Here is a 26,675-nt window from a genome sequence, read left to right on the forward strand (position 1 = left end):
TCAGTAGAGAAACACATCAGCCCATGGCCCAGTTCCCCAAAAGCATTTTAAGGCTACATTTATCGTCAGAACCTTCGTAGGAGCATCGTTAAAACTCAAATCAAAATTCGAATACAATTTTATTGGTCGCATACACGTGTTTAGCAGATGTTATTGAGGGTGTAGCGAAATGCTTGTGTTCCTAGCTCCAACAGTGAGTGCAGTAATATCTAAAAAATACACAAATCTAAAAGTAAATAATGGAATTAAGAAATACAGAAATATTAGGATGCGCAATGTCGGAGTCCAGAGTGTGTATATATAGATGGTACCAATCAAAAGTTGGCACACCAACTCATTCAAGAGTTTCTTTATTTTTACTATTTTCTACAATGTAGAATAATAGTGAAACAACAGGCAGCGCACAATTGGCCCAGCTTCATCCAGTTTAGGGGAGGGTTTGGTTGGGGAAGGCAGTCATTGTAAATAACACATGGAATCATGTAGTAACCAACATTTTTAAACAAATCAAAATATATTTAATATTTTACATTCTTCAAAGTAGCCACCCTTTGCCTTGTTGACAGCTTTGCACATTCTAGCAACCAGCTTCACCTGGAATGCTTTTCCAACAGTCTTGAAGGTGTTCCCACATATGCTGAGCACTTGTTGGCTGCTTTTCCTTCACTCTGCGGTCCAACTCATCCCAAACCATCTAAATTGGGTTGAGGTCAGGTCATCTGATGCAGCACTCCATCACTGTCCTTCTTGGTCAAATAGCCCTTACACAGCCTGGAGGTGTGTTGGGTCATTGTCCTGTTGAAAAACAAATTATTGTCCCACTAAGCGCAAACCAGATGGGATGGCGTATCGCCAGTTAAACAATAAGAATATATGTAAACAGCCTACAAGAAGAAGCCTGTTTAAGCACCTTTTTAAATGTCATATGACAAAATAATTGGCATTTGGGGTCCCGAGTGGCACAGCAGTCTAAGGCACTGCATCTCAGTGCTAGAGGCATCACTACAGACCCTGGTTCGATCCCGGGCTGTATCACAACTGGCTGTGATCGGGAGTCCCATAGGGCTGCGCACAATTGGCCCAGCGTCATCCGGGTTAGGGGAGGGTTTGGCCAGGGAAGGCAGTCACTGTAAATAACAATTTGTTCTTACCTGACTTGCCTAGCTCAAGGCTGTAACTTTTCATTTTCTTAAATGTATTTTCTGGATCAAACAATTTACATCTTCAGTGTACTTCCTTTGATAGCAGAGGTATGATTTCTGTCCAGACAGACAATGGAGTTGAAAAATAAATATTCTAAGGATGTAGCTATGCCATTGGGGAGTACAGGTACGCCTCACAGTCAAGAAAACATGGTTGTTTATCTAAAATTGTATTTAGAATAATTTTTTTTTTTTTTTTTACTTGAATTCTCTAATGTGGAACTGCCATGTTTATTGTGTGACATCTGCCTTCTCTGCTGTTCAGTTAGTGGTCTGCAATATTTTGTGTAAATGTCTAGAATCCTCAGAGTAAGTCTGCGATGAGGCCGTTGTCCCCTCTCAGGTGCCGATTTTGCATAGTCACACTCACTGGAATCTTCGCCTTAGCTGTCCGTAGAGGGAGGGAAGGGTGCAAACATGTTAACATTATGGACCAATGCAATCATAACATGTTACTTACGAAGGGATTCATTTCCTACATCTATTCATGGAGAAGTATGGACTTGTACATGAATAATAATGCTCCGACTCACCTGCCTTTGACTCATGGGGAATGTTGTGTTGAGTGAGGAGACCTTGCAATCTCTCAATCTCTTCCCTCTGTTTACGGACATCCTGTATAAAACAAGCATCCGTAGAAATGTAAACTAATACAACTTCTCAATGACATTTAATGTATATGGATAGCTAAACTAGAGCATTAGCTGAAAGCTCTAAATGTCAGGGCTTCCATTACTACTCATGGTCACGAATGGTTTTGGATTCTCTCCAGTGAACCTACCTCATTGCATTTCTGCAAGGAATCATGCGTCTTTGAGGTAGTTGTGATATCCGGCTTCTCCTTTACCTTTTGGCTCTTTAGGAAACCAGCATCCTCAAAAATATCCCTCAGTAGATTATTGTAGCCCTGTAATATACACATACACGTTAGAGGACTTCTTAAGCGCTTTCAAGACAAGAAGTGAAACTCCAGAGTGGATATCGCCCAAATAGACCTGATTCCTATTTTCTCCACTAATTGGCTTTCAAGCACCGCCGACCGCTCCGTCTGGATTGAATTCCGCCTCATTGAAATTGATTAGGCCATCCCGCCTGCCGCTTTGTCTGCGAACACCTTTAAACTCCTGTGTAGTCCTACACTCATAAGTGCTATGAAAGGGCAAGGTCAATGCCTATGTTAGTAAGTAGGGTCGTACCTGCTCAGTAATGAGGTTCTCATAGCGGGCCTGTTCGATTTCATCCCATTCCATCTGCAGCTTGTCACTCAGAGTTGGGTACACTTGATGAGAGGACACATGTGTGACTCAGAACGTAAACAAGCATCATCTTAAAACGTTAAGATGAAAAAAAAAATATATATATATTTTTTAAAGAGTCCTTGCTTTTGCTCGTCTTACCTAAGAGAGAATGTGGGTGGCATACAAGTGGGGTCTCAAAGCTTAGAGAATACACACAGGTAGTGGGCTCTGACACTTGAGCCAACTTGCTACTTCCACCACAGTTCAGAATGACCTAGTGAAACGAGAGAAACATTTTTTTTTCACAAAGAACAGTAACCGCAACATTCAACTCTGCAATGTCTTTAAAAGCCTTTCACAACACTCGCTGACCGGGTTTGCACGTTTTACTCACAAACGCTCGCCAATCCTGCTTTGTCAATTGGCCTCTGGGAGGAATAAGCACAAGCAATTTATTACCTTTGTTTGCCTATTTTTATTCCCACAGGCATCTCCCTCTCTCATCCACATGGCCAAAAAGGTGTTGTTCACAATCTCCCACTCCTGCCAGATTCTGTTGGAAAGACAAAGGGTGTAAACTGATGAATGGAAATAATGTATTCACAGGATAACATGCTTCAAATGAATCTTATTCACTTGATAGGATGAGTGCAGTTTGAAATTGTGTTGTGGAGGATCCACTCACCCCAGTATGCCACTGTAAGCGTTCCACCTGAATGACTGCTCATGCTGGGTGATGTTGTGGAATGGACAGAATTCATATTTATACCTAAACAAAATAACAATGATTTATTTTCAAATATACATATTTTCTACACATGTCATCTTGCAGCCTTGACTAGCGGTGACTCAAACAATTGGAAAACTGGTACAGAAATCAAAGATGGGTCCTAAACAGTTTGATCGAAACTTTGCCATAATGTTCACTGCAGCAATTAGGTGTTGATTTTGTAGGCGCTCAGTTTCCCAGTACTTACGTGGACTCTATGTAACTGAAGCACTTTCCTGCTAGTCGGCGGAGATGTGCTGGTCCTATAAAGAAAGGATTAGAAATGTTATGAGAAGAGCACAAGTAAAAAACAGGGCTGTATGTATACTGTATACAGTGCTAGGTATGGTCATACTGAATGCATGCTAGGAATGGTCAGTTTAGATAGACAAGTAACTGCCAAAATAAAAGGAAACATATTCTTATTACCTGACACTGGGCCTGGAGTCACCTTGGGCTGGAGTCTACTTCCTTGGGCCAAAAAGGGATTGTTGAGCCTAGAGAAATAGGAGAGAACAACATTACACTGACTGAATTAGTATGTTTTATACATTTAACTTTTGAAACATATCTAAATGCAATTATAGAATAACATATGACTTACCCAAATGTATTTGGTTCCTCAACAATCTTCATTTTACCAGCAAATGAATAGGGGCCTAAAATAGGAATTTTAACAAGAATAAACCATCTGCATCCACACTAAAATTAGAAACATTAGAAGAAGACTGAAGAGAACTTAGAAGCTATTGTGCAACCCTTTAAAGCACCATTTTTGGGATGGTCCTCCCTCTAACATTCCGAGCAAGAATTGAAATAATAAAAAATGAGTTGCTCCTACAATCAATTACAAACTGAGCATGTTGCCTTAGTCTACCGCAAGTTTTTTTTAAGAAGATCAATGAACTGATCACTAAATGTATATGGAATTCAAAGCAACCTAGCATTGCCCTTGAGAAACTAATGATGTCAAAATATAAAGGAGGCATGGCACTTCCAAATATTAAATGTAACAAGATAAACCGTATACTGGCTCTACCCACCAAAAGAACCCCCTGTTGGTTAGCAATTGAAGAAATATCCCACCCCAGGCCACTTAGATTGATAGATATTTGGGAAGTATTCCCTATGCAAAAAAGGCCATCCAAAAAGATCTGCTTCTTGGAATGTTCTTAAAATTGTTGGAAATAAAGACGCAGTTTCCATATGTACCTCTCTCCAAGCAACCATCTGGAGCAATCCACACATATTAATAAATCAATCACAGATCAGTATTGTGGAGAGGTTAGCTAGAGATGGGAGTTTGCATAGTGGCGGATTTGTATAAAGATGGTAAAACTATGGATCTGAATGAATGGAAGGATCAACCATTTTAGAATCATTCAGATTGTTCAGGCAGTCAAGTCGGAATAAATAACCATTTAAATATAAACATGAGTTTAAAGTATTGGAAAATTTCATAAAGGATATCCATTTCAAAAACCACCTGGCATCTTGTGTATAAATTATTAAATGAAAAACAAGGGCACTCCACACTTCCCTTAAGAGAGAAATGGGATAAAAATGTGAATATTCATATACAAGTAATTGAATAGGAAAGGGTATGGAAAAACTGTTTTAAACCGTGCAGAATCTAAAACACAAATGGTTCAGTGTTATATAATTAATAGAACCTACTGGACTCAAACATACACATGGCAAAAATGACAACCGACAGCAAATGTTGAAGATGTATATCAGATGATGCTGGGCTTGCGCATATGTTGGTCAAGTGTTCTAAACTGGAAGCATATTGGGAAAAAAACTTGTTGGCTTCTTTTCCTTCACTCTGTGGTCCAAATCATTCATCCCAAACCATCTCAATTGGGTTGAGGTCTGGTGATTGTGGAGGCCAGGTCATCAGATGCAACACTTCATCACTCATGATTACATGTGTTGTTTCATAGTTGATGTCTAACCTATTATTCTACAATGTAGAAAATAGTAAAAATAAAGAAAAACCCTTGAATGAGTAGGTGTGTGCAAACTTTTGACTGGTATTGTATATATTTAACTGCTCTATATTTTGGTTACAATGTTTGATTTCGCAATACGCTCCTCTAAAACCTAACCCGGAATAAACGTTGAAACGACAGATGCTGTTTTGTTTGAGTACATGAATTAAGTGAAAAATACTTACTCAGCAGGGTAAGACAGAGCAGATATATCCATGGTAAATCTAGTATTCTAGTCGATGTATAATACATTATTAGTGGACTTTCATTTACTTCTTTACTGGCTATATAATCCGTGGCTATTTTTTGTTTGTTTTACAAGTAGTGACCACGTGACCATTAGGGAAACATGGGAAGAAGTCAGCTGACCATAATGCACGGTCTGCGCGTGCGTGTTAGTGCTTCCTCAGTACAGCGTGAGCACATGAAAAGTGAACGAAGTTGTTGTTTATACTTTTATTTATTCAACTAAAGCGATACAATATAATCTCAAAACAAGAGGAGCGGAGTACACATGTTTTCTATGTCATCTTGGTAACTTGCTTGGATGTTTACTTCTGTAGGACCAGTTGATTCAAGTGCTACAAAGTCAGGTTAACGTTACATTTTTTTCCTCAGTCAATAAACAGTAGGTAGAGAGAGTCTGACAGTTCTGACATGGGACGAAAGAAGCAGGGTAAATTTGAGCGCCCAGTGAACAAGGGGAAAGATAAACGACACAAGATGAAGGGGAAATCTCTTGAGTGTTTCACAGAAGAGATGCATGATGCATTGCAAGGTACAGTATGCCTCTTCCCGAAACATGTGTCACAGCTAACCAGTCATGTTGTATGTATGTGTGATCATATAACTTCAACCTGGTCTCAGAGCATGTCGTATTATTCTGTATGTAAATATGAGACTCCAATTAGAATGATATGTTACGTTTAGTATGGTACGCATTCATTGGTATGATCTGTTTTGTATGACATGTTACAAATTACAATTCGTATTATCTGTTACTAGGAGTTAGTGGTTAGGGGTCAATTTCGGAGATAGGGGAAGGGTTAGCTAAAAGGGTTAAGGTTAGGGGAAGGATTAGCTAACATACTAAGTAGATGCAAAATACTTAGTAGTAAGTAGTTGAAAAGAAGATACAATTTTAAAGTTGTCCGTGATAAGATTTGTTATATGCATAGCCATCCACCGTGAGCAACCACCCTCCTTTCGTTTGTTGCTTTAAGTAACCATCTGTCTTATGTAACCACACCAAACGTTACGTATCATACTAAATGAAGTCCCTCGGATTTACGTATAGAATAATATGAAATGCTCTGAGACCAGGTTGGTAACTTGGTTGGTTTTTCTCGGTTTCAGCCAGCCTGCATCCTGATGATGCAGGGGAGGCTGCCCAGGTGAAGTTGCCCTGCCCCCTGGCCATGTGGGAGCTGGGCCACTGCGACCCAAAGCGCTGCACAGGAAGAAAGCTGGTCCGCAAAGGCTTTGTTCACAACCTACGCCTCAACCAGAGGTTCCATGGACTCATTCTGAGCCCCATGGGCACCAAATACGTCTCACCAGCAGACAGGTGAGTGATGCTTTTGACATGGCCAAAACCCTAAGCACATCATTACCACTGATAGATCAAAGGGCTGGATATAATTTGACCATACCTTTACCCTTTCACTGTCTGTGAGATCAGGACATGTTTAACCGACCACAACCATCAATTTCTAATCAAGATTATTGGGGCATATCGCAATAGTATATGCAAGTATTTGTGCTGTTGAAGTCAGATTCCTGTGTTTTCCTTTATTTTTTAGGGACATTGTGGCTCAGAATGGACTTGCTGTCATTGACTGCTCTTGGGCTAAACTTGAGGAGACACCCTTCAATAAGATGATAGGTAGTCATCCTCGGTTGCTACCATACTTGGTTGCTGCCAACCCAGTGAACTATGGGAAGCCCTGCAAGCTGTCTTGTGTGGAGGCTTTTGCTGCCACCTTCTGCATTGTGGGTAAGACATGAGCTATTCTGCAGTTGATTCATAACCTGTGGTGTCGTATCGCATTTACCTGAATAGAAGATTTAACACAAATGCCCAGTGGTCAGATGACGCAGATGCTAAGCTACAGGACTGTTTTGCACAGACTGGAATATGTTCTGGGATTCTTCCAATGGCATTGAGGAGTACACCGCATCAGTCACTGGCTTCATCATTAAGTGCATTGGTGGCGTCGTCCCCACAGTGACCATACGTACATACCCCAACCAGAAGCTATGAATTACAGGCAACATCCGCACTGAGCTAAAGGGTAGAGCTGACGCTTTCAAGGAGCGGGACTCTAACCCGGGCATTTATAAGATATCCCGCTACGCCCTCAGACGAACCATCAAACAGGCAAAGCGTCAATACAGTACTAAGACTGAATCGTACTACATTTACATTTAAGTCATTTAGCAGACGCTCTTATCCAGAGCGACTTACAAATTGGTGCATTCACCTTACACTACACCGGCTCCGACACTTGTCGGATGTGGCAGGGCTTACAAACTATTACAGACTACAAAGTGGGGCACAGCCGCGAGCTTCCCAATGACACGAGCCTACCAGACAAGCTAAATTACTTCTATGCTCGCTTCGAGGCAAGCAACACTGAAGCATGCATGCTAGCTGTGCCACTAGAGATTCTGGGGTCGAGTCCAGGCTATGTCGCAGCCGGCCGCAACTGGGAGACCCATGGGACGGCACACAATTGGCCCAGCGTCGTCTAGAGGAAGATTTGGCTGGCAGGGATGTCCTTGTTCCATCGCGCACTAGCGACTCCTGTGGCAGGTCAGACACAGTGCACACTGACACGGCCGCCAGGTGTACGGTGTTTCCTCAGACATATTGGTGTGGCTGGGTTCAGTGGGCATGGTGTCAAGAAGCAGTGCGATTGTGTTTCGGAGGATGCACGGCTCTCGAACTTCATCTCTCCCGAGTCCGTACGGGAGTTGCAGCGATGGGACAAGACTGTAACTACCAATTGGGGAGATAGAAGGGTAAAAAAATAATAATAAACAATGTTTTTGGAAGAAAAAAAAAATGCATGAGAGCATCAGCTGTTCCGGATGACTGTGTGATCATGCTCTCCACAGCCGCTGTGAGTAAGACCTTTAAACAGGTCAACATTCACAAGGCCGCAGAGACAGACGGATTATCAGGACGTGTACTCCGAGCATGCGCTGACCAACTGGCAAGTGTCTTCACTGACATTTTCAAACTGTCGCTGACCGAGTCTGTAATACCAAAATGTTTCAAGCAGACTACCATATTCCCTAAGGTAACCTGCATAAATGACTACCGACCCGTAGCACTCACGTCTGTAGCCATGAAGTGCTTTGAAAGGCTGGTCATGGCTCACATCAACACCATTTTCCAAGAAACACTAGACCCACTCCAATTTGCATATCGCCTCAACAGATCCACAGATGATGCAATCTCTATTACACTCCACACTGCCCTTTCCCACCTGGACAAAAGGAACACCTACATGAGAATGCTATTCATTGACTACAGCTCAGCGTTCAACACCATAGGGCCCTCAACTCATCACTAATCTAAGGACCCTGGGACTAAACACCTCCCTCTGCAACTGGATCCTGGACTTCCTGACAGCCGCCCCCAGGTGGTAAGGCTAGGTAACAACACATCTGCAACGATGATCCTCAACACAGGGGCCCTCGGGGGAATGTGCTCAGTCCCCTCCTGTTAATTTTTTATTTTTTATTTAACCAGGTAGACTAGTTGAGAACAAGTTCTCATTTACAACTGTGACCTGGCCAAGGTAAAGCATAGCAGTGTGAACAGACAACACAGAGTTACACATGGAGTCAACAATAAACAAGTCAATAACACAGTAGGAAAAAAAAGAGTCTATATACATTGTGTGCAAAAGGCATGAGGAGGTAGGCGAATAATTACAATTTAGCAGATTAACACTGGAATGATAAATGATCAGATGGTCATGTGCAGGTAGAGATACTGGTGTGCAAAAGAGCAGAAAAGTAAATAAATAAAAACAGTATGGGGATGAGGTAGGTAAATAGGGTGGGCTATTTACCGATGGACTATGTACATCTGCAGCGATCGGTTAGCTGCTCAGATAGCAGATGTTTAAAGTTGGTGAGGGAGATAAGTCTCCAACTTCAACGATTTTTGCAATTCGTTCCAGTCACAGGCAGCAGAGAACTGGAAGGAAATTGTTTTTGCAAACTATTACTCCCTGTTCCATGACTGCATGCCCAGGCACGACTCCAACACCATCATCAAGTTTGCCGACGACACAACGGTGGTAGACATGATCACCGACAACGATGAGACAATCTATAGGGAGGAGGTCAGAATCCTGGCCGTGTGGTGCCAGGATAACAACCTCTCCCTCAACGTGATCAAGACAAAAGAGATGATTGTGAGCTACAGGAAAAGGAGGGCCGAGCATGCCCCCATTCTCATCGACGGGGCTGGAGGGGAGCAGGTTGAGAACTTCAAGTTCCTTGGTGTCCACATCACCAACGAACTGTCATGGTCCAAACACACCAAGACAGTCGTGAAGAGGGCATGACAACACCTATTCCCCCTCAGGAGACTGAAAATATTTGGCATCGGTCCTCAGATCCTCAAAAGGTTCTACAGCTGCACCACTGAGAGTATCCTGACTGATTGCATCACTGTCTAGTATGGCAATTGCTCGGCCTCCGACCGCAAGGCACTACAGAGGCTAGTGTGTACGGTCCAGTACATCACTGTGGCTAAGCTTCCTGCCATCCAGGACCTCTATACCAGGCGGTGTCAGAGGATTGCCCTAAAAATGGTCAAAGACTCCAGCCACCCTAGTCACAGACTGTTTACTCTGCTGCCGCACGACAAGCGGTACAGGGGTGCCAAGTCTAGGTCCAAAATGCTTTTTAGCTTCTACCCCCCAACAACTAATTAAAATTGCTACCCAGACTATTTGCATTGTCCCCCTCACCCCCTATTTTACGCTGCTGCTACTCTCTGGTTATTATCTATGCATAGTCACCTTAACTCTTACCTACATGTACATATTACCTCAATTACCTCGACTAACCTGTGCCCCTGCACATTGACTCTGTACCGGTACCCCCTGTATGTAGCCTTGCTAGTTATTTTTCTGCTGCTTTTTAATTATTTTACATTTTAATTTTTTACTTAAAACTTATTTTTCTTAACTGCATTGTTGGTTAAGGGCTTGTAAGTAAGCATTTCACTGTAAGGTCTACTACACCTGTTGTATTTTGAGTATGTGACAAATAACATTTGATTTAATCTATACAAATTAATTGGTTTTACCATCAGATTACTTTCGTAGTGTTAAGTGTTGGCAGTGTCATGATCAATCATTAATTAACATGTCTTAAATGCAGGTTTTCAGGACCTGGCTGTGATTCTGCTAAGGAAGTTTAAGTGGGGGACTGTGTTTCTGGATCTGAACAAGACTCTGCTGGATCGCTATGCGGCTTGTCAGTCAGAGGAGGAGCTGCTGGCTGTGGAGAAAGAGTACCTTAACACCCCTCCTGAGAAAGAGGAGTTTGGTAAGTTACTGTTGGAGAAGTTTGGGATCAAATCCCAGGAAATATTTGGAGTTGAGTGAGGGGTGAATGTTTAGCCATACAAGAAGGTGTTAAGACTGGTATGCCTTCGGATAGAGCACTATTGATGTCATACATATAAAGCTTAGTCTTTAACATATTTTACTTTGAGTGTTTGTGTATTTCTTCAGAGACTGTCTTGAACCAAAAATGTATAATCCATTGTCTTTGCAGATCCATTTGATGTTGACTCAGGGAGAGAATGCATGAATCTCAACAGACCCCCTCGGTAATAAAGACCCATTGCTTTGTATTGAATTGAAAATCATAATATATTTAATTAATTTCAGTTTCACATTTGTTATGCAAACTTTGTTGGTAAATGGTATTGCATTTCTGATAGAGGAATTTTAGATTCCTATGTATTTTGTTGCCAAAACCAAATTCGCACTCGTTTCTAATTCATTAATGAGGTGTAAGTTCATTAATTATGCATGAAGTAGATCGAGACCAGTCTTAAAAGTCAGGTAAGAGCGTTTAATTCCAGAGAGTACTAAATGCATACACACATATTTCCACAGGTTATAAACTGAAAATGACGTCAGCGTTTTCCAAACGTTCTATTCCACAAGCAGAGGGGCCCCCTAGCTCTTGAGCCTTCGCGTTATCAGCACGAAGTCAAGGCCAGTCAGTATAAATCAACATTCTAGACAATCTGGAGATGGCCCGTTCCCACCACCTGGAGATTTGTACAACTGAATGAACTAAGGAACAGACCTTCATTGTTACTAAACTCCTGACTACATTATATACAATTGGGAAAGGGAGCAAGAGAGAAAATTCACATGTACAGTACATTATAGCATTTGGACTAGTCAGTTCTGATTGGAATGTATACATAATTAGTCATTTCAACCATAATTTCCTCTATCAATTTCATCTTTGTTTAGTGTTGCTGAGGAAGAGGATGATACAGAGAGTGATGGTGAGGAAGCTGGAAGTTCTGGAACATCAGAAGATGACAACGGTGATGTCAAAGAGGAAGAGGACGATGGGGGAAAGGATAGAGAAACTGGAGATGAGGAGGAAGAGCCAGGAGAGTCATCAAAAGTGCAATGAAAAATGTGGATATACTAGGGACTTTGAGGAGAATGGCAAGACTTATTCACTATGTGAAATTGAGTCCCTTTGTTTACTAAACATTGTGTAGGTTTACATGGACACTAATTCGATATTAAACGGATTATGGCAATTGGCCAAGTATGGCAATAGGCATGTAAACAGTTTACTCTGTTTATCTTAATCGTCATATGGTTACAATGTCGATTAAAACACCTGGTTTTCTGATCAATATTTTGAATTATTAGGACATATAAACTGCGTTATCCTCGTTCTAGTAGTGTATTTGATTTGCCAGCACCAGTAGGTCAAGCCTCCCTCTTGAGGGAGTGAAGTGAGTTTGGAAAAACTGAAAGTACAAACTATATGTCCGAACTCAGAATCGAGTAGGTTTTGCAAAAATAACATGTTCTACCACAGCGACCGTTTATTTTGATTGGTGATTTTTATGCATGTATTTCTCATCAGGTAGCCTGATTCCAGATGTGTCCATGTAAACAGGATTATTCGGGAAATCGTTCATTTTGCAAAGCATGTTAACGTTTTAAACGAACTATTAAATTAATCTGACTATCAACAATAATCGTATTATTGTGCGCATGTATCCTTAGACAGTGTCTATACATTCTTAATTCAGTAAAATTGAATTGACGAATATTACATTGAATTGAACGCAATTACGCCTCTTAATACATGTTTATGTGTCAATTATGTGAGTTTAAAAAATAGGATATTGTAGCGAATTTAACCCAACACTTAGTGACATCGTCAAGGTGTAACGGTTAAGGTCTTGGTTTTGACGTTCGCTGAACCTGGGATCGAGTCCCGGTCAGGGCTACACCCTGAATTCACTACACTGGCGTCAGAAGTGGGAGGTCGGGGGTGTGTACACGTCAGGAACTTTGTTATAGAGAATCGTGGGGACACGTTCTCACAAAAAAAGGGTAATGAAGCCACCTCGACAAGAGATGCATAACAGTTAAGGTGTTAGTTTGACAGTCGTTGGACGCGGGTTCGAGTCCCTGTCAGGGCTACCCACCGAATTCCCTACAATATGAAAAAGAAAAGCAGCAGAGATGGGTATTCAATGACATTAGGCATCAACAGCAAAGATAAGATATTGAGTATGAAAAGTGTGTGGATGGTAGAAAATATATTTGAACAGGGGTTGTACTTGAACATACTAAGTTTCAAACATTTGAAAGAAGACCATGACATGAAGCATCTGCAGTGTGAATACAGTAAAGGCCTATTATTATATAGCCGTAACGTATTTCGTATGCTGCTGGTTATTAGTTATGCGATTTGAAATAGAACTAGACGTTTTGGATTTTTTCCTGAAACGACTATCGTCGTCTTCACATTGACGAGGTTCAGTCGAAACGATGCGAAGGGGGCGGATACAGGGAAGTAGGCCTATCATCTTCTGTCTTTGCGGTAACATTGTTGTGGAACGACGTCACAGCTGGAAAAATGAAGGTGCAGAGGCAGCCATTAATGGATGTTCTGTAATCATTTTTTCCCAAATAAATACTAGCGGAAAACTTCCATGGCAAGAGCTACAAGTCAAATAGTGAGTATTGGCTCTTTCATCCGAATTTCAATTCGAAGCCGTTGCTCAAGATGTATTGTTTGGCGGCAGTTTGACAACATTTTCGATGTGTTAGGCCCTCATTTAAAACAGCGCAGCAGTACGAGGACCTCTGACTAGCTAACCAAAACATTTCGACCAGTTACAAGGAATAGTCGAAACGACCATATGAAAATATATTTTCACCTTGGTGAACTTCTAGTGAAATGGTTTGAAAACGTATGGATGGAAATGGTCGCTTTCACTGCTTTTTTCGTCCTTATTCTATCTAGTTTAGCCAATCCATTTTCACGGATTCCAGTGCCAATGGGCTGCATTGGCTAACCTAGCATGAGGACGAAAATTGACGTTTAATTAAATATTGCTAACGTTAGCTAGCTAGATTAAATCTTCTCGATTTGACAATTTGTAGTGGGACAAATAGTAACTAACGGTACAAGACGCGGTCCATCCCTTTGAGGTACCTAGCTAACGTTACGTTTTCAAACCTTTTTTTCACTTCAAGTTCACGGAGCTTGTTAGCTTGATTACTATTACTATGTTGGTTTTGTTAGCAAATAGAAACATTAACTTAACGTTATAGCTAGGTAGTTTTACATTGTTTGAAATGTGGTAACGTTAACGACTACGTAGATACTTTAGGCTATTATTTTGGCTAAATTAGCTAATTTGTCAATGAAGTTATCCTGCCAGCATGCTGGCTCGCTTTACTTTTAGCTAACGTGAGTTGAATTCCAGGTTGTTAGCCAGTCAGCCAACTTGGCGGTTGACTATCCAACACAGTAACTTTGCTAACCGTTGCTACCACGCAAAGCAAAGGGATTGCGAACTAGTTCGTGTTTTCAATATTTAGATTATAAAATGGCTAACGTTAGCTATACTGCTAGTGGGCAAGGGCTAACGTTAGCTATTTGGAAAGTAACTTGATATCTAGATAGCTGTGTCAACTTACTACCACTAGTTAATTAGGTAGGACGCTAACTTGTTGATACTTGAAGCGTCAGCTCTAGAATTAGCCGATGATGCTAACAAACTAGTTGGTTACGTTAGCAGACTGAGACCCATGTAATGTCGCATCCTAGCTGCATAACCGAATCAATACGATGTAACGTTTGGTAGTTCGCCGATGGATAAGGAACCAATCTGGCCACACCTTGTTGTGTGTCGCGGTCGACGAGCTACAGTAGCTGCTCGCTCGAGATTTCATTTGTCCGTGTTCGACTAATAATAATAATACATGTCTCCCTTTTGCTAAACTGCCTAACGAGCTGAAAAAGCTAGCTAGCTTCTAATTTCCCAGCATATACTGGGTAGCAAGCTAACGTTCGCATGTTAACTCAGTTTACAATTTTGGATTGGATATTTATAAAATCTAAAGCTTTTCATTTGGCCGGTGATAGGTCTTTTAGATAGTGCTTGTATGTTTGCCATTTTTTAAAGATTCTGAACATTCGTGATGCTTGCTTACTAAAAGAAACAACCGTTGGGCGTCCTCGCTCACATTCGCAAACTGTTATCCAATGCTAATTTGTTTAAGATTAGCTAGCTAGTTAATGACAGGATGGTAGGCGGGATGCTAGTTAGCTATTTGCTTAGGAAAATGCACCACATTTGACGTCTCACTGGAGGACGTAAGTGGGATTTTTATTCCATGGAAAGGGTTGGGTCAGGAGTTTATCGACTTAACATTGTCTTGTCAACTAGATACATCTCCACCCCTTGTGATTAAATTGCCCCATTGTGAGCATAAGGTATGAGGTCACTTACTGATCATGATGACCTAAATAGCTAGATGATTCAAGAATGCCTACGTTATATTAATGTCATTTTTGTTGCCTTGAAGTTTTGCCTCATCCTCAACTAAGCATGTCTTGAGTGGAACGAGCCCAAGGTTGTAAATAGAACATAATGCTCTTCACCTGTGCTCAGACTTGGGCTTGGAACCCTGCCAGCTATCCTTATTACACTTAGCCAACCGGTCTTCCAGACATGACAAAATGTATAGAAACAACACATGACTCAAAAGTGCAAAGGAAATACTGTCCCCTGACAGTGGGGATTATTATTATTTTTTACGTTTATTTAACTAGGCAAGTCAGTTAAGAACAAATTCTTATTTTCAATGACGGCCTAGGAACAGTGGGTTCCTAGGGGCAGAACGACAGATTTCTCCCTTGTTAGCTCTGGGATTTGAACTTGCAACCTTCCGGTTACTAGTCCAATGCTCTAACCACTAGGCTACTCTGTCACCCCAAATTAACATGTCTTTATTAGATTCTGTCATGCACATGTCGACAGTTTGGTACAGTGTGCTTTCCTGCGCATGTCTAGGTTGAGTTAGCCTGCCTCCTTATGGGGCCCTCAGACCCTCCAGAGAACAGAGTTTGAGCTGTTTTGTCACACCTACACTCTTAAAGAACTGTAACTGAACATGGCATAGCGTAGCCCTTTACACTCCTACCCATATAGAGTTAGAAAATGTCTGTGTGCCTAAATTGGCTGTACAGTAAGATATGCTATACAGGACTTCAGAGCTCAGGGTTTGCGCTTCCTGACAGCTGTTCTGAACTTGAGTGCTGCACACCGCAAGAAGTTGCCTCCATCCATCCAGCTTATTGGAAACGGTTGTAATAGTTTTTCGTCTGAGTGAGGGAAATGCTGTTAATTAAGAGGAGTTGATGTATTTGGAATGATGAGAGGTTGAGGATAATAAGTACCTTTGTCATACAAGCAAGCCAAACACCCTTGAGTCCAAATGTGCATTTCACATTTCTATATCATAAACGTTGACACTGTATATTACATGAGTTTTATGATCACTACGTTTGATGTACTGTTAAAAGATGACATGGCTTTATACCTTGGGTCATTCTGAACAGAATGAGTCTGTTTGCTGTATTGTGAAGAAAATTTGACCACGCATCTGAATGCCCTCATGACTCCATTCTATGCGCACCACAATTACAATCTGCCTCTATGAATTGCCTTGTGACAGCCGAACAATGTAAGATCCAATTTTCTAATGTTGGCGGTATTACTAGCTTTCAAATGATGCCCACCTTACCCAGATTGCGATTTCTACTGGACTGTTTTTGGATTGTGTTAACAACATTAATTGTGTGATGTAGGGGATACAGGGCTATGTTCCAAACAAAACAAGTGTGCATGCTTTAGTTCCTCAATGGCACAGCTATGATCGCATTATTCTTATCATGTTACTGAATGTATCCAGTAGAGGTTGACCGATTAATCGGAATGGCCGATTAATTAGGGCCGACTTCAAGTTTTCATAACAATCGGAAATCGGTAGTTTTGGACACCGAAAAGTCTGTTAAAATTATTTATTTATTTAAATTGAATTTAAATTTTTAAAAATTACACCTTTATTTCATCTTGATTTAACTAAGCAAGTCAGTTAAGAACACATTCTTATTTTCAATAACGGCCTAGGAATGGTGGGTTAACTGCCTCCTTCAGGGGCAGAACGACATATTTTTACCTTGTCAGCTTGGAGGATTCAATCTTGCAACCTTAGTTAACTAGTCCAACGCTCTAACCACCTGCCTCTCATTGCACTCCACGAGGAGACTGCCTGTTTTACGCAAATGCAGTAAGCCAAGGTAAGTTGCTAGCTAGCATTAAACTTAACTAGTGATTATGATTGTTTTTTATAAGATAACTACACATGGTTGATGATATTACTAGTTTATCTAGCGTGTCCTGCGTTGCATATAATCGATGCGGTGCGTATCGTTGCTCCAATGTGTACCAAACCATAAACATCAATGCCTTTCTTAAAATCAATACACAGAAGTATATATTTTTAAACCTGCATCTTTACCTAACGGAAATCCAGGTTAGCAGGCAATATTAAACCAGGTGAAATTGTGTCACTTCTTTCGCGTTCATTGGACGCAGAGTCAGTGTATATGCAACAGTTTGGGCCACCTAATTTACCAGAATTCTATGTAATTATGACATACATTGAAGGTTGTACAATGTAACAGGAATATTTAGACTTATGGAGATAAAATACGGAACGGTTCCGTATTTCACTGAAAGAATAAACATCTTGTTTTCGAGAGGATAGTTTCCGGCTTCGACCATATTAATGACCTAAGGCTCGTATATCTGTGTGTTATTATGTTATAATTAAGTCTATGATTTGATAGAGCAGTCTGACTGAGCGATGGTAGGCACCAGCAGGCACGACAGCATTCATTAAAACAGCACTTTCACGCGTTTGCCAGCAACTGTTTATGACTTCAAGCCTATCAACTCCCGAGATTAGGCTCGTGTAACCGATGTGAAATGGCTAGCTAGGTAGCGGGGTGCGCGCTAATATCGTTTCAAACATCGCTCACTCTGAGACTTGGAGTGGTTGTTCCCCCTGCTTTTGTGGAGCGATGGGTAATGCTGCTTTGAGGGTGGCTGTTGTCGTTGTGTTCCTGGTTCGAGCCCAGGTAGGAGCGAGGAGAGGTACTGAAGCTATACTGTTACACTGGCAATACTAAAGTGCCTATACGAACATCCATTAGTCAAATGTGAATGAAATACAAATGGTATAGAGAGAAATAGTCCTATAATAACTACAACCTAAAACTTCTTACCTGGGAATATTGAAGACTCATGTTAAGAACCACCAGCTTTTATATGTTCTCATGTTCTGAGCAAGGAACTTAACGTTAGCTTTTTTTACATGGCACATATTGCACTTTTACTTTCTTCTCCAACACTTTGTTTTTGCATTATTTAAACCAAATTGAACATGTTTCATTCTTTATTTGAGGCTAAATTGATTTGATTGATATATTATATTAAAATAAGTGTTAATTCAGTATTGTTGTAATTGTCATTATTACAAATACATTTTTAAAAATCGGCCGATTTAATCGGTATCGGCTTTTTTTGGTCCCCCAATAATCGGTATCGGCTCTGAAAAATCATAATCGGTCGACCTCTATTATCCAGTGTATTTTCAGATTTCGTTATCAACAAATGTGGCAAAAAGTACAGTCAAATGTAAAATACACATAAAATCAATTATAATGTTTGGATTGAGTCTTATCAGGTGAACGGTTGTGTACTCACTATTAGTCACATTTTTTCCATAATCTCTAAACTGTTCCCTTTTAATTGCTACCATGGTTATGCATCTGCTTTCAATATTTATTCTGTTAGAAACATTTCAATTTAGCCCTATCCACTTAACCCTTTACACTACACACATCGCACCGAATGTGGATTTCCCATTCATCTACCGATTGTTCACTGCACTGTTGACGTCTGACTGCAGACATTTTCATGCGTTTATACATGTGAAGACAGTGCAAACTGATTTTATAAGTACTCTCGGCAGGAAAACGCTATTGGTGTGTTTGAGACAAGACATTAAACATCAAATTTGATTGGTCACATACACGTGTTTAGCAAATGTTATTGCTGGTATAGCGAAATGCTTGTTTCTAGCTCCCAACAGTGCAGTAATATCTAACAATTTCACAATACACACATCTAAGTAAAGGAATGGAATTAAGAATATATAAATATTTGGATGAGCAATGTCAGATCGGCATAGACTAAGATACAGTATATACATATGAGATGATTAATGCAAAATATGTAAACATTACAGTGACCGGTATTCCATTATTGAAGTGGCCAGTGATTTCAAGTGTATGTATATAGGGCAGCAGCCTCATGTGTTGGTGATGGCTATTTAACAGTCGGATGGCCTTGCGATAGAAGCTGTTTTTCAGTCTCTCGGTCCCAGTTTTGATGCACCTGTACTGACCTCACCTTCTGGATGATAGTGGTGTGAACAGGCAGTGGCTCGGTTGGTTGTTGTCCTCAATCATTCACATAACTGAGAATGATAGCCCCAAGTCTAGACAGACAATCATGCCTATGCTGTGGGTAAGTCACCTAATGTCGGCCCTTTCTCCTCTACCTTACAGTATGATGTTGTGCCCATTCAATCCAGCGTTGTCATCTGTTCCTGCCCACATCCATCAATGGTAAGAAATCAGCCCGACTCCTGCTCGCCACTTGGTATCCCAGGCGCAAGTAGCAGCCACTGTCCTAGCATGGATGGCCCCACCTCTGAGTCCCGGGCTCCGGGCAAGCCTACCAGCCAGGGCTCCGAGCTCCGGCAGGCCCCCCAGCCGCGCAAAAAGAGGCCAGAGGACTTCAAATTCGGCAAGATACTAGGAGAGGGCTCGTTCTCAACCGTATGTAGCCTGCATTCCATTTTTACTTACGAATTAGTCTCAGATAGATGGTGTTACACGCAAGCATTTTTGTAGTCATATACTCCAGTGACTCAACTTCAATTAATGTTTATTGTAAAGGAATGGCTGAGTAGTTTCAATGGATTTTAAATTAGCCTGGCACCTCATTTACCATGGTGATGAAGTGGTCTACTGCTTTAGTTGTAGAAATATATTTTCTTCAAACATTGTATATATTTTTTTCTCTAGGTTGTCCTTGCAAGAGAACAGGCAACGGCAAAAGAATATGCAAGTAAGTTGAAATGTAGGCATTCACTGTGAACTCCGCTTCCATGTGCAATACTGTTTCTCTTCAATGGTATTTTCTCAGGTAAAGGATTGTCAGAAGTGCAAAGTTTCTGTTTATCGTGTTTTCTTTTCTGCTATTTACCCTCAAATTCACTCCTAACTTTTCTCTCTTCCAGTAAAAATTTTGGAGAAGCGGCATATTATGAAGGAGAACAAGGCACAGTACGTGAAAAGAGAAAGGGATGTGATGTCAAACCTAGATCACCCATTCTTTGTCAAACTCTACTTTACATTTCAAGATGATGAAAAGTTGTGTATCCTTTAATAAGACGAGACCACGATGACTCGGAGCCTGGCTGCATCACCCACTTGCTTAGCAACTTATCTTGTCTGTATGATTAAAATGTTTTGTCTCTTGTTTGTTCCTTTGACGGGTAGTTTTCCTTAACAACTTGCTATCAGATTTTGGCCTTAGCTATGCTAAGAATGGAGAGCTTTTGAAATATATTCGCAAAATCGGTTCTTTTGATGAGACCTGTACTAGATTCTACTCGGCGGAAATTGTTTGCGCACTAGAATATTTGCATGAGAAGGGGATTATTCACAGGTAGGAAATGTCTGAACCGGTAAGCCTGTCATATGTTACAGGATATTCTAGTTCAATTTATATAATACATTTTAACATGACATTTTACAATATTTGTATGAATAACTAGACTTGTAAACTTGCTGCCACTTAACACAAATGAGCCCTTCTTGCTATGCCATATTCTGTTATTGAAAATGTAGGTTGACTAGGTTCCCTCACATTTGCTTATTTTGTCTTTCAGAGACCTTAAACCTGAGAATATTTTACTGAGCGAAGACATGCACATCCAAATAACAGACTTTGGAACAGCAAAGCAATTATCTTCCGATAGCAAACAAGGTAGATGTTTATCAACAGGATGCAATAATTGCAATTTATTCCTCCCTGAACATTCCCTCATTTGATGTTTTTAGTTTAATACCCAAATTTGATCTCTTTACCGTTTTGATCAGTCACATCCTCTTATTGTTTTGCAGCGAGAGCGAACTCCTTTGTAGGAACTGCGCAGTATGTGTCTCCAGAGCTGCTGACAGAGAAATCTGCTTGCAAGAGGTAACTGGGATTCGAGCATGGAGGACCTCTTCATAACTCGCTTGGTTTTCATCTACTCCTTTTCAGTGTTGTGCCAATGCATTGTTTTCCCATGCAGTTAGTGAATGTCTGTCCTTCTCCGATAGGATGTCATACTGATATCAACTGGTTGTGTGTTTCAGCTCTGACCTCTGGGCCTTGGGATGCATAGTCTATCAGCTGGTGGCTGGGCTACCACCCTTCAGAGCTGGGTATGTAGAGCACGATGTCTGCTTGTGGCCTCTCACCTTTTTTGTTTTAGGCTAGTACTAAACTTGTGATAAACTCATCTGGATATTACATTTTATGGAGCTGCTCTTACTTCTACTTCACAAACTGTCCTTCTGTGCTTACTTCCGACCAGAAACGAGTACCTAATATTCCAGAAGATAATCAAGCTGGAGTATGAATTTCCAGAGAAGTTCTTCCCCAAAGCGAAAGATCTTGTTGAACAGCTTTTGGTAGGTCTTGTTTTCATCAATATATTCAAAGTATTTCTGTAATATGAGCACTGTAGTACAGGATTCTACAACATGTTATGGTGAATCTCTCGATTATCCACAGACTGGATTAATAAATTGTAGTAAGATTAGAAGGCTATGGATCAGTGTGTTTGTGTACATTAATGCGATTCTGTTTCTCTCAGTCGCTGGACCCCTCCAAGAGAATCGGTTGCGAGGAGATGGGAGGGTACGACCCCCTGAGGGGACACCCGTTCTTCGAGACCATCTCCTGGGGAGACCTCCATGTGCAGACGCCACCCAAGCTCACCCCCTACCTGCCAGCCATGTCTGAGGATGACGAGGACTGCTATGGAAACGTGAGACACTTCCACCCATACTTAGAACTTGGCAACATGAAACTTGGCCACTGTGTCATATTGGCTTGTGATTTTTCAAGAATCCTGTTAATTCATAGGATCTATATCTTTGTGCCATGTAAAAGCCCATGCAATAATCCAACTAACCACCTTCTGCCCCCATCTCCTGTAATTCCCCAGTATGACGACCTCCTGAGCCAGTTCAGCAGCATGCAGGTGGCCCAGTCCAGCTCGTCCCACTCGCTCTCTACGCCTGAGACCATTCCCCCAGCGCCGCAGAGGTCCAGCAGCAACATCGAGCAGTACATCCACGACCTGGACAACAACTCGTTTGAGCTGGACCTGCTGTTCTCCGAGGAGGAGAAGCAGCTGCTGCTGGACAAACAGACGAGTGGAAACCCCTGGTGAGCCCCACTCTGAGGAACTCTCTCATTGCAATTATTATTTTTTTAAATTCGGTTTGACCATGAACATTTGACGTTGGAATGTACATTGATAGTTTGAAGTGTGTTGTAAGAACTTTTTTGTTTACATTGCTTAGCTTTGCTTGGAAGTACTTGCTCATAACCCTTACAATTACTGGCTTACGCAGGCACCAGTTTGTTGAGAATAATTTGATCCTGAAAATGGGCCCAGTGGATAAACGGAAGGTGAGTGGAAGCCAAACTTTTACATCACATCTCCAGAGTTTTCATAGTAAGTAAGTTCATAATAGTATCACTTTGAACTTACCAAATGTTTAGTTGTTGACAATGAGGAGCAGTGTTTGTGTGTAGTTTCACTTGTTTGAGCTGGAGAAAGCTGATTCTAGGTCAGCAGCGAAGGGGAATACCACCTCTGGTGTGTAATGCCACTCTTAGAACTAGCCCCCTCTGGTGGTGATCTCATGCCATGTCTCATGATTCCATTGCAGGGCCTGTTTGCTCGACGGAGACAGCTGCTCCTCACTGAAGGGCCACACCTGTACTACGTGGACCCTGTCAACAAGGTCCTGAAGGGGGAGATCCCCTGGTCCCCTGAGCTGCGTCCAGAGGCCAAGAACTTTAAGACCTTCTTTGTCCACACGGTAAATGTTAACTGCAATTAACACTTACTGACGACACTGTAATGACTGTAGAAAAAAGTATACTGGCAAAAAGCAACAGTTTGTAGCTTCAAACTTACATGATCACAAACTCTGGTCTCTTCTGACTATATTGACTTTCTCAGCTTTTAATGGTTTTTAAAAATTTGATCTTTGTTGGCATTTATTTACAGCCCAATCGAACATACTATCTGATGGACCCAAGTGGAAATGCAGACAAGTGGTGTAAGAAGATCCAGGAAGTGTGGAGAAAGATTTATCACAAGCACCAAAATCTTGGCCTATAGGAGAGCAGTTCCTCCTGCGCCACTCCTTCCTCCTAGCTCTGAGGCCGATCACGGAGCAGAGTAACACCCTCCTGAGTGCCCTTCACAGCAATGTAAAAAAAAAAGAAGAAAAAAAACTATTTTAGAGACGCTAGCATCTATGGCATCTAGACCTTGTTTATTTTCCTTCTCTGAAATAAGCAGAACCAATAGGGAGAAAAAAAGACCATGGGATTTAAGGTTTGCTTTGCTTGTTCTTTGTGCTCTCTGTGAGGCTTCTAAATGCATTTTCCCACGTGTTGATGTGACTGCTTCCATGCACATCGGCATCTTGTATATTCTGCAAGAGAAAGGGAGAGGACAGGCTTGTCTGTATAATTCCACTGGCATAAGGTACCATTCGGACCACCTGAGTGCAAGGACTGGTTTCCTTGTTCAACCACAAAACACAATCCAGCATCACTTGTATACTAGAGCCTATCCCAACACAGTATGACACTCAACCCAGTTCTTAATCCAACATTGTATGCCTCTGTGATCAGACCTGAACTTCACATACTCCATACTTAGAGCAGACTATTGCCTGGTTCAGTATCGCACTGCAACCAGGCACTAACCAAATAAACTATATTTTTAGTCTGACCCCCATTGTCCACAGAGTTTAATATTTTAATTGGTTTTCAAGGCTCTTGGTACTTAATGATTGCAGTTCAGTTTGGGTCTGTAGGTTAATGTTTCGGAGTGGATCGCTGGTCCCCAAAGTGAGGCGTAGCTCTGCTTCAGCATTGGTTCTTCGTCGACTGAGACTGAGGACAGTCCCTAATAGTAGATCCATTACATTGCCAATACGGGGTAGGTGAACATGCCACTAGCTTGTACTCTCTTATCATAAGACCTGCTTAGCTTTCCTGCATGGCCAGTTTTGTAGCTCAGCCTTGTCTGCTTCTCTCCCAGGGCACTGGCGATGTAGTTTTATTAAAGTTAAGGTGGGTATTTTGACTGCATTGGCAACCATGGCTAATATTATTGAATTATTTGGCTGTTCTTTACCATTCACTGGCTATTTCTTTGTGGTTTGAATACTTTTAGTTTTTTGGGGGTGGGGATTGTCGGCTCATCTTAAGTATGTCCTGTTTAAAACTAAATCTAATGCTGACCACCATGTTGAACAGCTTTGGTGATAAGGAAAGCATCAACAGAGCATTACATCCATAATACTATACTATCATTTCTTGGAAGCAATCACAGTAAAGCTGTAGTCCCAGGGCAAGTTGGCAGCTTTGCCTTGTTTGGGTTATCAAGGTTCATTGGGAGTGTTCCTATGGTTTTTCTACAATGTGATACCTGGCCCAATTATGGCCCATGTATCAAGCGATTGATTTGCCTTTTGTGACTGGAGCGAGTGAATAGTAGCCGCAGGCCTCTGGTTTGGGCTGAACGTGCTTTGATGTCAGCTAAATGGTATCTGATCCAAATAAGAGATGAAATTGCTGTATCTATCTCTCTAAAGTAAGGAAACACTATAGAAAGTGTTTGCTCTCTTGCTAGACTTTTTTTTTTTTTTTATCAAGTTGGGCGGCAGTCGGTTACATTGTATGTAATACTCTACCTGGTTTGTAACCGACTAGAACTGTGATGTACAGACAATGTATTATTGAACTCTGAAGCAAGAAATGCAATGATATTAGGATACAGTTTTTGTATTTTTATTCTTGTATAAGGTTATTTGATGGCTATTGTTTAGCCTCTAGTTCATTCTGTGTTATTTAAATTCTAATATATGAATCATATTTGGATTGAAGTCATGTTCAGGGGCCATGTTGTGTATGTATTGAGATGTAAAGCCTTTGAATGTGAATAATTATTGTAAACTATAATATTTTACAGCTTTTTTTTCTTACTATATCATATACATTTTCTATTTGCTCAGTAATTTAATCATATTTCTGATAATTTAATGAATCTGTTCATTCTCTCTCTGATTATTTGTGCGCTAGGTCAGTAGTTGAATGATGAATTTTCCACGTAATGCTTGGTAGTCCAGTAATTAAAGCATGTAGGGATTTAGGCATACAATAAAACCATGCCTCTTGTCTTCTGTTACAACCAGACATAATACATTTGTAATGTTTCAGCAGTCATGCATCTGTCCATCAGTTTTCTGCATAGTGTTAAATTGATACAATATAAAGGCTTGCAAGAAAGTGTTAAAATTCCAACATAGCTGTAGAAATGTAAGTAGGTCTACTGTATCCTGATTTCAATAATGTTGTGTACATTGATAGGAATGTTATGTATTTCAGAGATACGTTTGACAGTTTTCTGCCCTTTGCTCACTGCATATTATGCTATAAGTTGTGTGGTAGGCCTCTAGTAGATGGAGGAAAAGGAGTGGTATCGCCTGGGGTGCATTCAGTTCGATTAAACGTATGCTGCGTTTCGTAACTGCTTGTACTGAACGACACGGCCCCACGTTCTTGAACCGGTTCTTTTTATAGCTGCTCATGTCTTGAACAAACTAGGTGTCAAACTCATTCCACAAAGGCCTGGTTGTCTGCAAGTTTTCGCTCCACCTTTGTACTTGATTGAATTAAGGTCACAAATTAGTAAGGAAATCGCCTCACCTGGTAGTCTAGGTCTTGGTTGAAAATAAAAAACGCTTCGGCTCGCCGTGGTGAGTTTGATACTCCGGGACTATGAGGTGCGTTTGCGCCATTTGGATGTTGTGTCTGGAAGCAATGAGTGACTTTAACGGGCAGCGGTGTATTTTCAATCCACAACCCTTCCCCTCTTTTTTTTTAACTGGTCGTTCAGAACAGCACCTTTTACGTTTTTTTTTCGTACTGAACGCAGCCCAGTGAATGGCGTGGAGCCTACTGGAGAGGAAAAGCTTCCTGTCAACAGCCTCACCCAGTCATACCGGAGGGCGTAGAAGAGGGGATGGCAGAAAACAGCTCCGATACTTGTGGTTCCGTTTATCGGAGGTGTTTGACTCATTCTACCGGGGAAAAAACCCACTCAACCAGTAACGGGGCATCCAAATGGGTTCGATTGAACGTGGGGGGAACGTATTTCTTAACAACACGACAGACGCTGTGCCGAGATCCGAAATCATTTCTGTACCGACTGAGCCAGGCTGACCCCGACCTCGACTCTGATAAGGTAATGTTAGCCGATTTAGCTAGCCTTCTCCGGGTTTATTGTGTCAATGGTGAATAATTCAAAGTCTGTGGGTTCGCCTAACTAGGTAGTCTGCAAATGTAATGGTATAATGTAGTGAAAGGGATATTTTATGACCGATTGCAAACGACTACCAGCTAGCTAGTTTATTAACGTTAATT

General features: G+C 41.2%; 4 protein-coding genes across 7 annotated transcripts in view; 3 read left to right on the forward strand and 1 right to left on the reverse strand.

Annotated features, from left to right (window-relative positions):
* Window positions 1–334: 334 nt before the first annotated feature.
* Window positions 335–5,555, reverse strand: gnptg (N-acetylglucosamine-1-phosphate transferase subunit gamma). The gene is made up of 11 exons (XM_035756364.2): window positions 5,389–5,555; window positions 3,814–3,868; window positions 3,639–3,706; window positions 3,418–3,472; window positions 3,126–3,209; window positions 2,900–2,993; window positions 2,600–2,714; window positions 2,399–2,481; window positions 1,984–2,109; window positions 1,736–1,817; window positions 335–1,589 (listed from the first exon to the last, which is right to left on the reverse strand). Exons 1-11 carry the CDS (start codon window positions 5,453–5,455, stop codon window positions 1,507–1,509), a joined length of 912 nt encoding a protein of 303 aa, XP_035612257.1. The 5' UTR covers window positions 5,456–5,555; the 3' UTR covers window positions 335–1,506.
* Window positions 5,556–5,612: 57 nt separating this feature from the next.
* tsr3 (TSR3 ribosome maturation factor) lies at window positions 5,613–12,479 on the forward strand. 2 transcript variants are annotated; one of them, XM_035756363.2, is made up of 6 exons: window positions 5,613–5,981; window positions 6,560–6,770; window positions 7,006–7,199; window positions 10,613–10,780; window positions 11,012–11,066; window positions 11,359–11,702. In XM_035756363.2, exons 1-6 carry the CDS (start codon window positions 5,861–5,863, stop codon window positions 11,363–11,365), a joined length of 756 nt encoding a protein of 251 aa, XP_035612256.1. In that variant the 5' UTR covers window positions 5,613–5,860; the 3' UTR covers window positions 11,366–11,702. The 2 variants fall into 2 exon arrangements, with proteins under 2 accessions (XP_035612256.1, XP_035612255.1); XM_035756362.2 differs by lacking the exon at window positions 11,359–11,702 and adding an exon at window positions 11,728–12,479 and having other exon boundaries at window positions 5,615–5,981.
* Window positions 12,480–12,850: 371 nt separating this feature from the next.
* Window positions 12,851–25,415, forward strand: pdpk1b (3-phosphoinositide dependent protein kinase 1b). Of its 2 annotated transcripts, none has more exons than XM_035756352.2 (14): window positions 12,851–12,976; window positions 19,445–19,717; window positions 19,967–20,009; window positions 20,182–20,319; window positions 20,468–20,612; window positions 20,836–20,933; window positions 21,071–21,146; window positions 21,308–21,376; window positions 21,529–21,625; window positions 21,811–21,984; window positions 22,165–22,388; window positions 22,577–22,634; window positions 22,898–23,050; window positions 23,242–25,415. In XM_035756352.2, the coding sequence occupies exons 2-14, from the start codon at window positions 19,502–19,504 to the stop codon at window positions 23,353–23,355; spliced, it is 1,605 nt and encodes a 534-aa protein (XP_035612245.1). In that variant the 5' UTR covers window positions 12,851–12,976; window positions 19,445–19,501; the 3' UTR covers window positions 23,356–25,415. The 2 variants fall into 2 exon arrangements, with proteins under 2 accessions (XP_035612245.1, XP_035612244.1); XM_035756351.2 differs by lacking the exon at window positions 12,851–12,976 and adding an exon at window positions 13,258–13,469.
* Window positions 25,416–25,561: 146 nt separating this feature from the next.
* Window positions 25,562–26,675, forward strand: part of kctd5b (potassium channel tetramerization domain containing 5b) — a 35,174-nt gene continuing 34,060 nt past the window's right edge. For both annotated transcript variants that reach the window (XM_035756353.2, XM_035756354.2), the window contains exon 1: window positions 25,562–26,496. In XM_035756353.2, coding sequence (XP_035612246.1) covers window positions 26,275–26,496 — 222 coding nt within the window. In that variant the 5' untranslated portion in view covers window positions 25,562–26,274. The remainder of the gene's footprint in view (window positions 26,497–26,675) is intronic.

Source organism: Oncorhynchus keta, chromosome 3 (genome assembly GCF_023373465.1).
Source record: "Oncorhynchus keta strain PuntledgeMale-10-30-2019 chromosome 3, Oket_V2, whole genome shotgun sequence".
Lineage (NCBI taxonomy): Eukaryota > Metazoa > Chordata > Actinopteri > Salmoniformes > Salmonidae > Oncorhynchus > Oncorhynchus keta.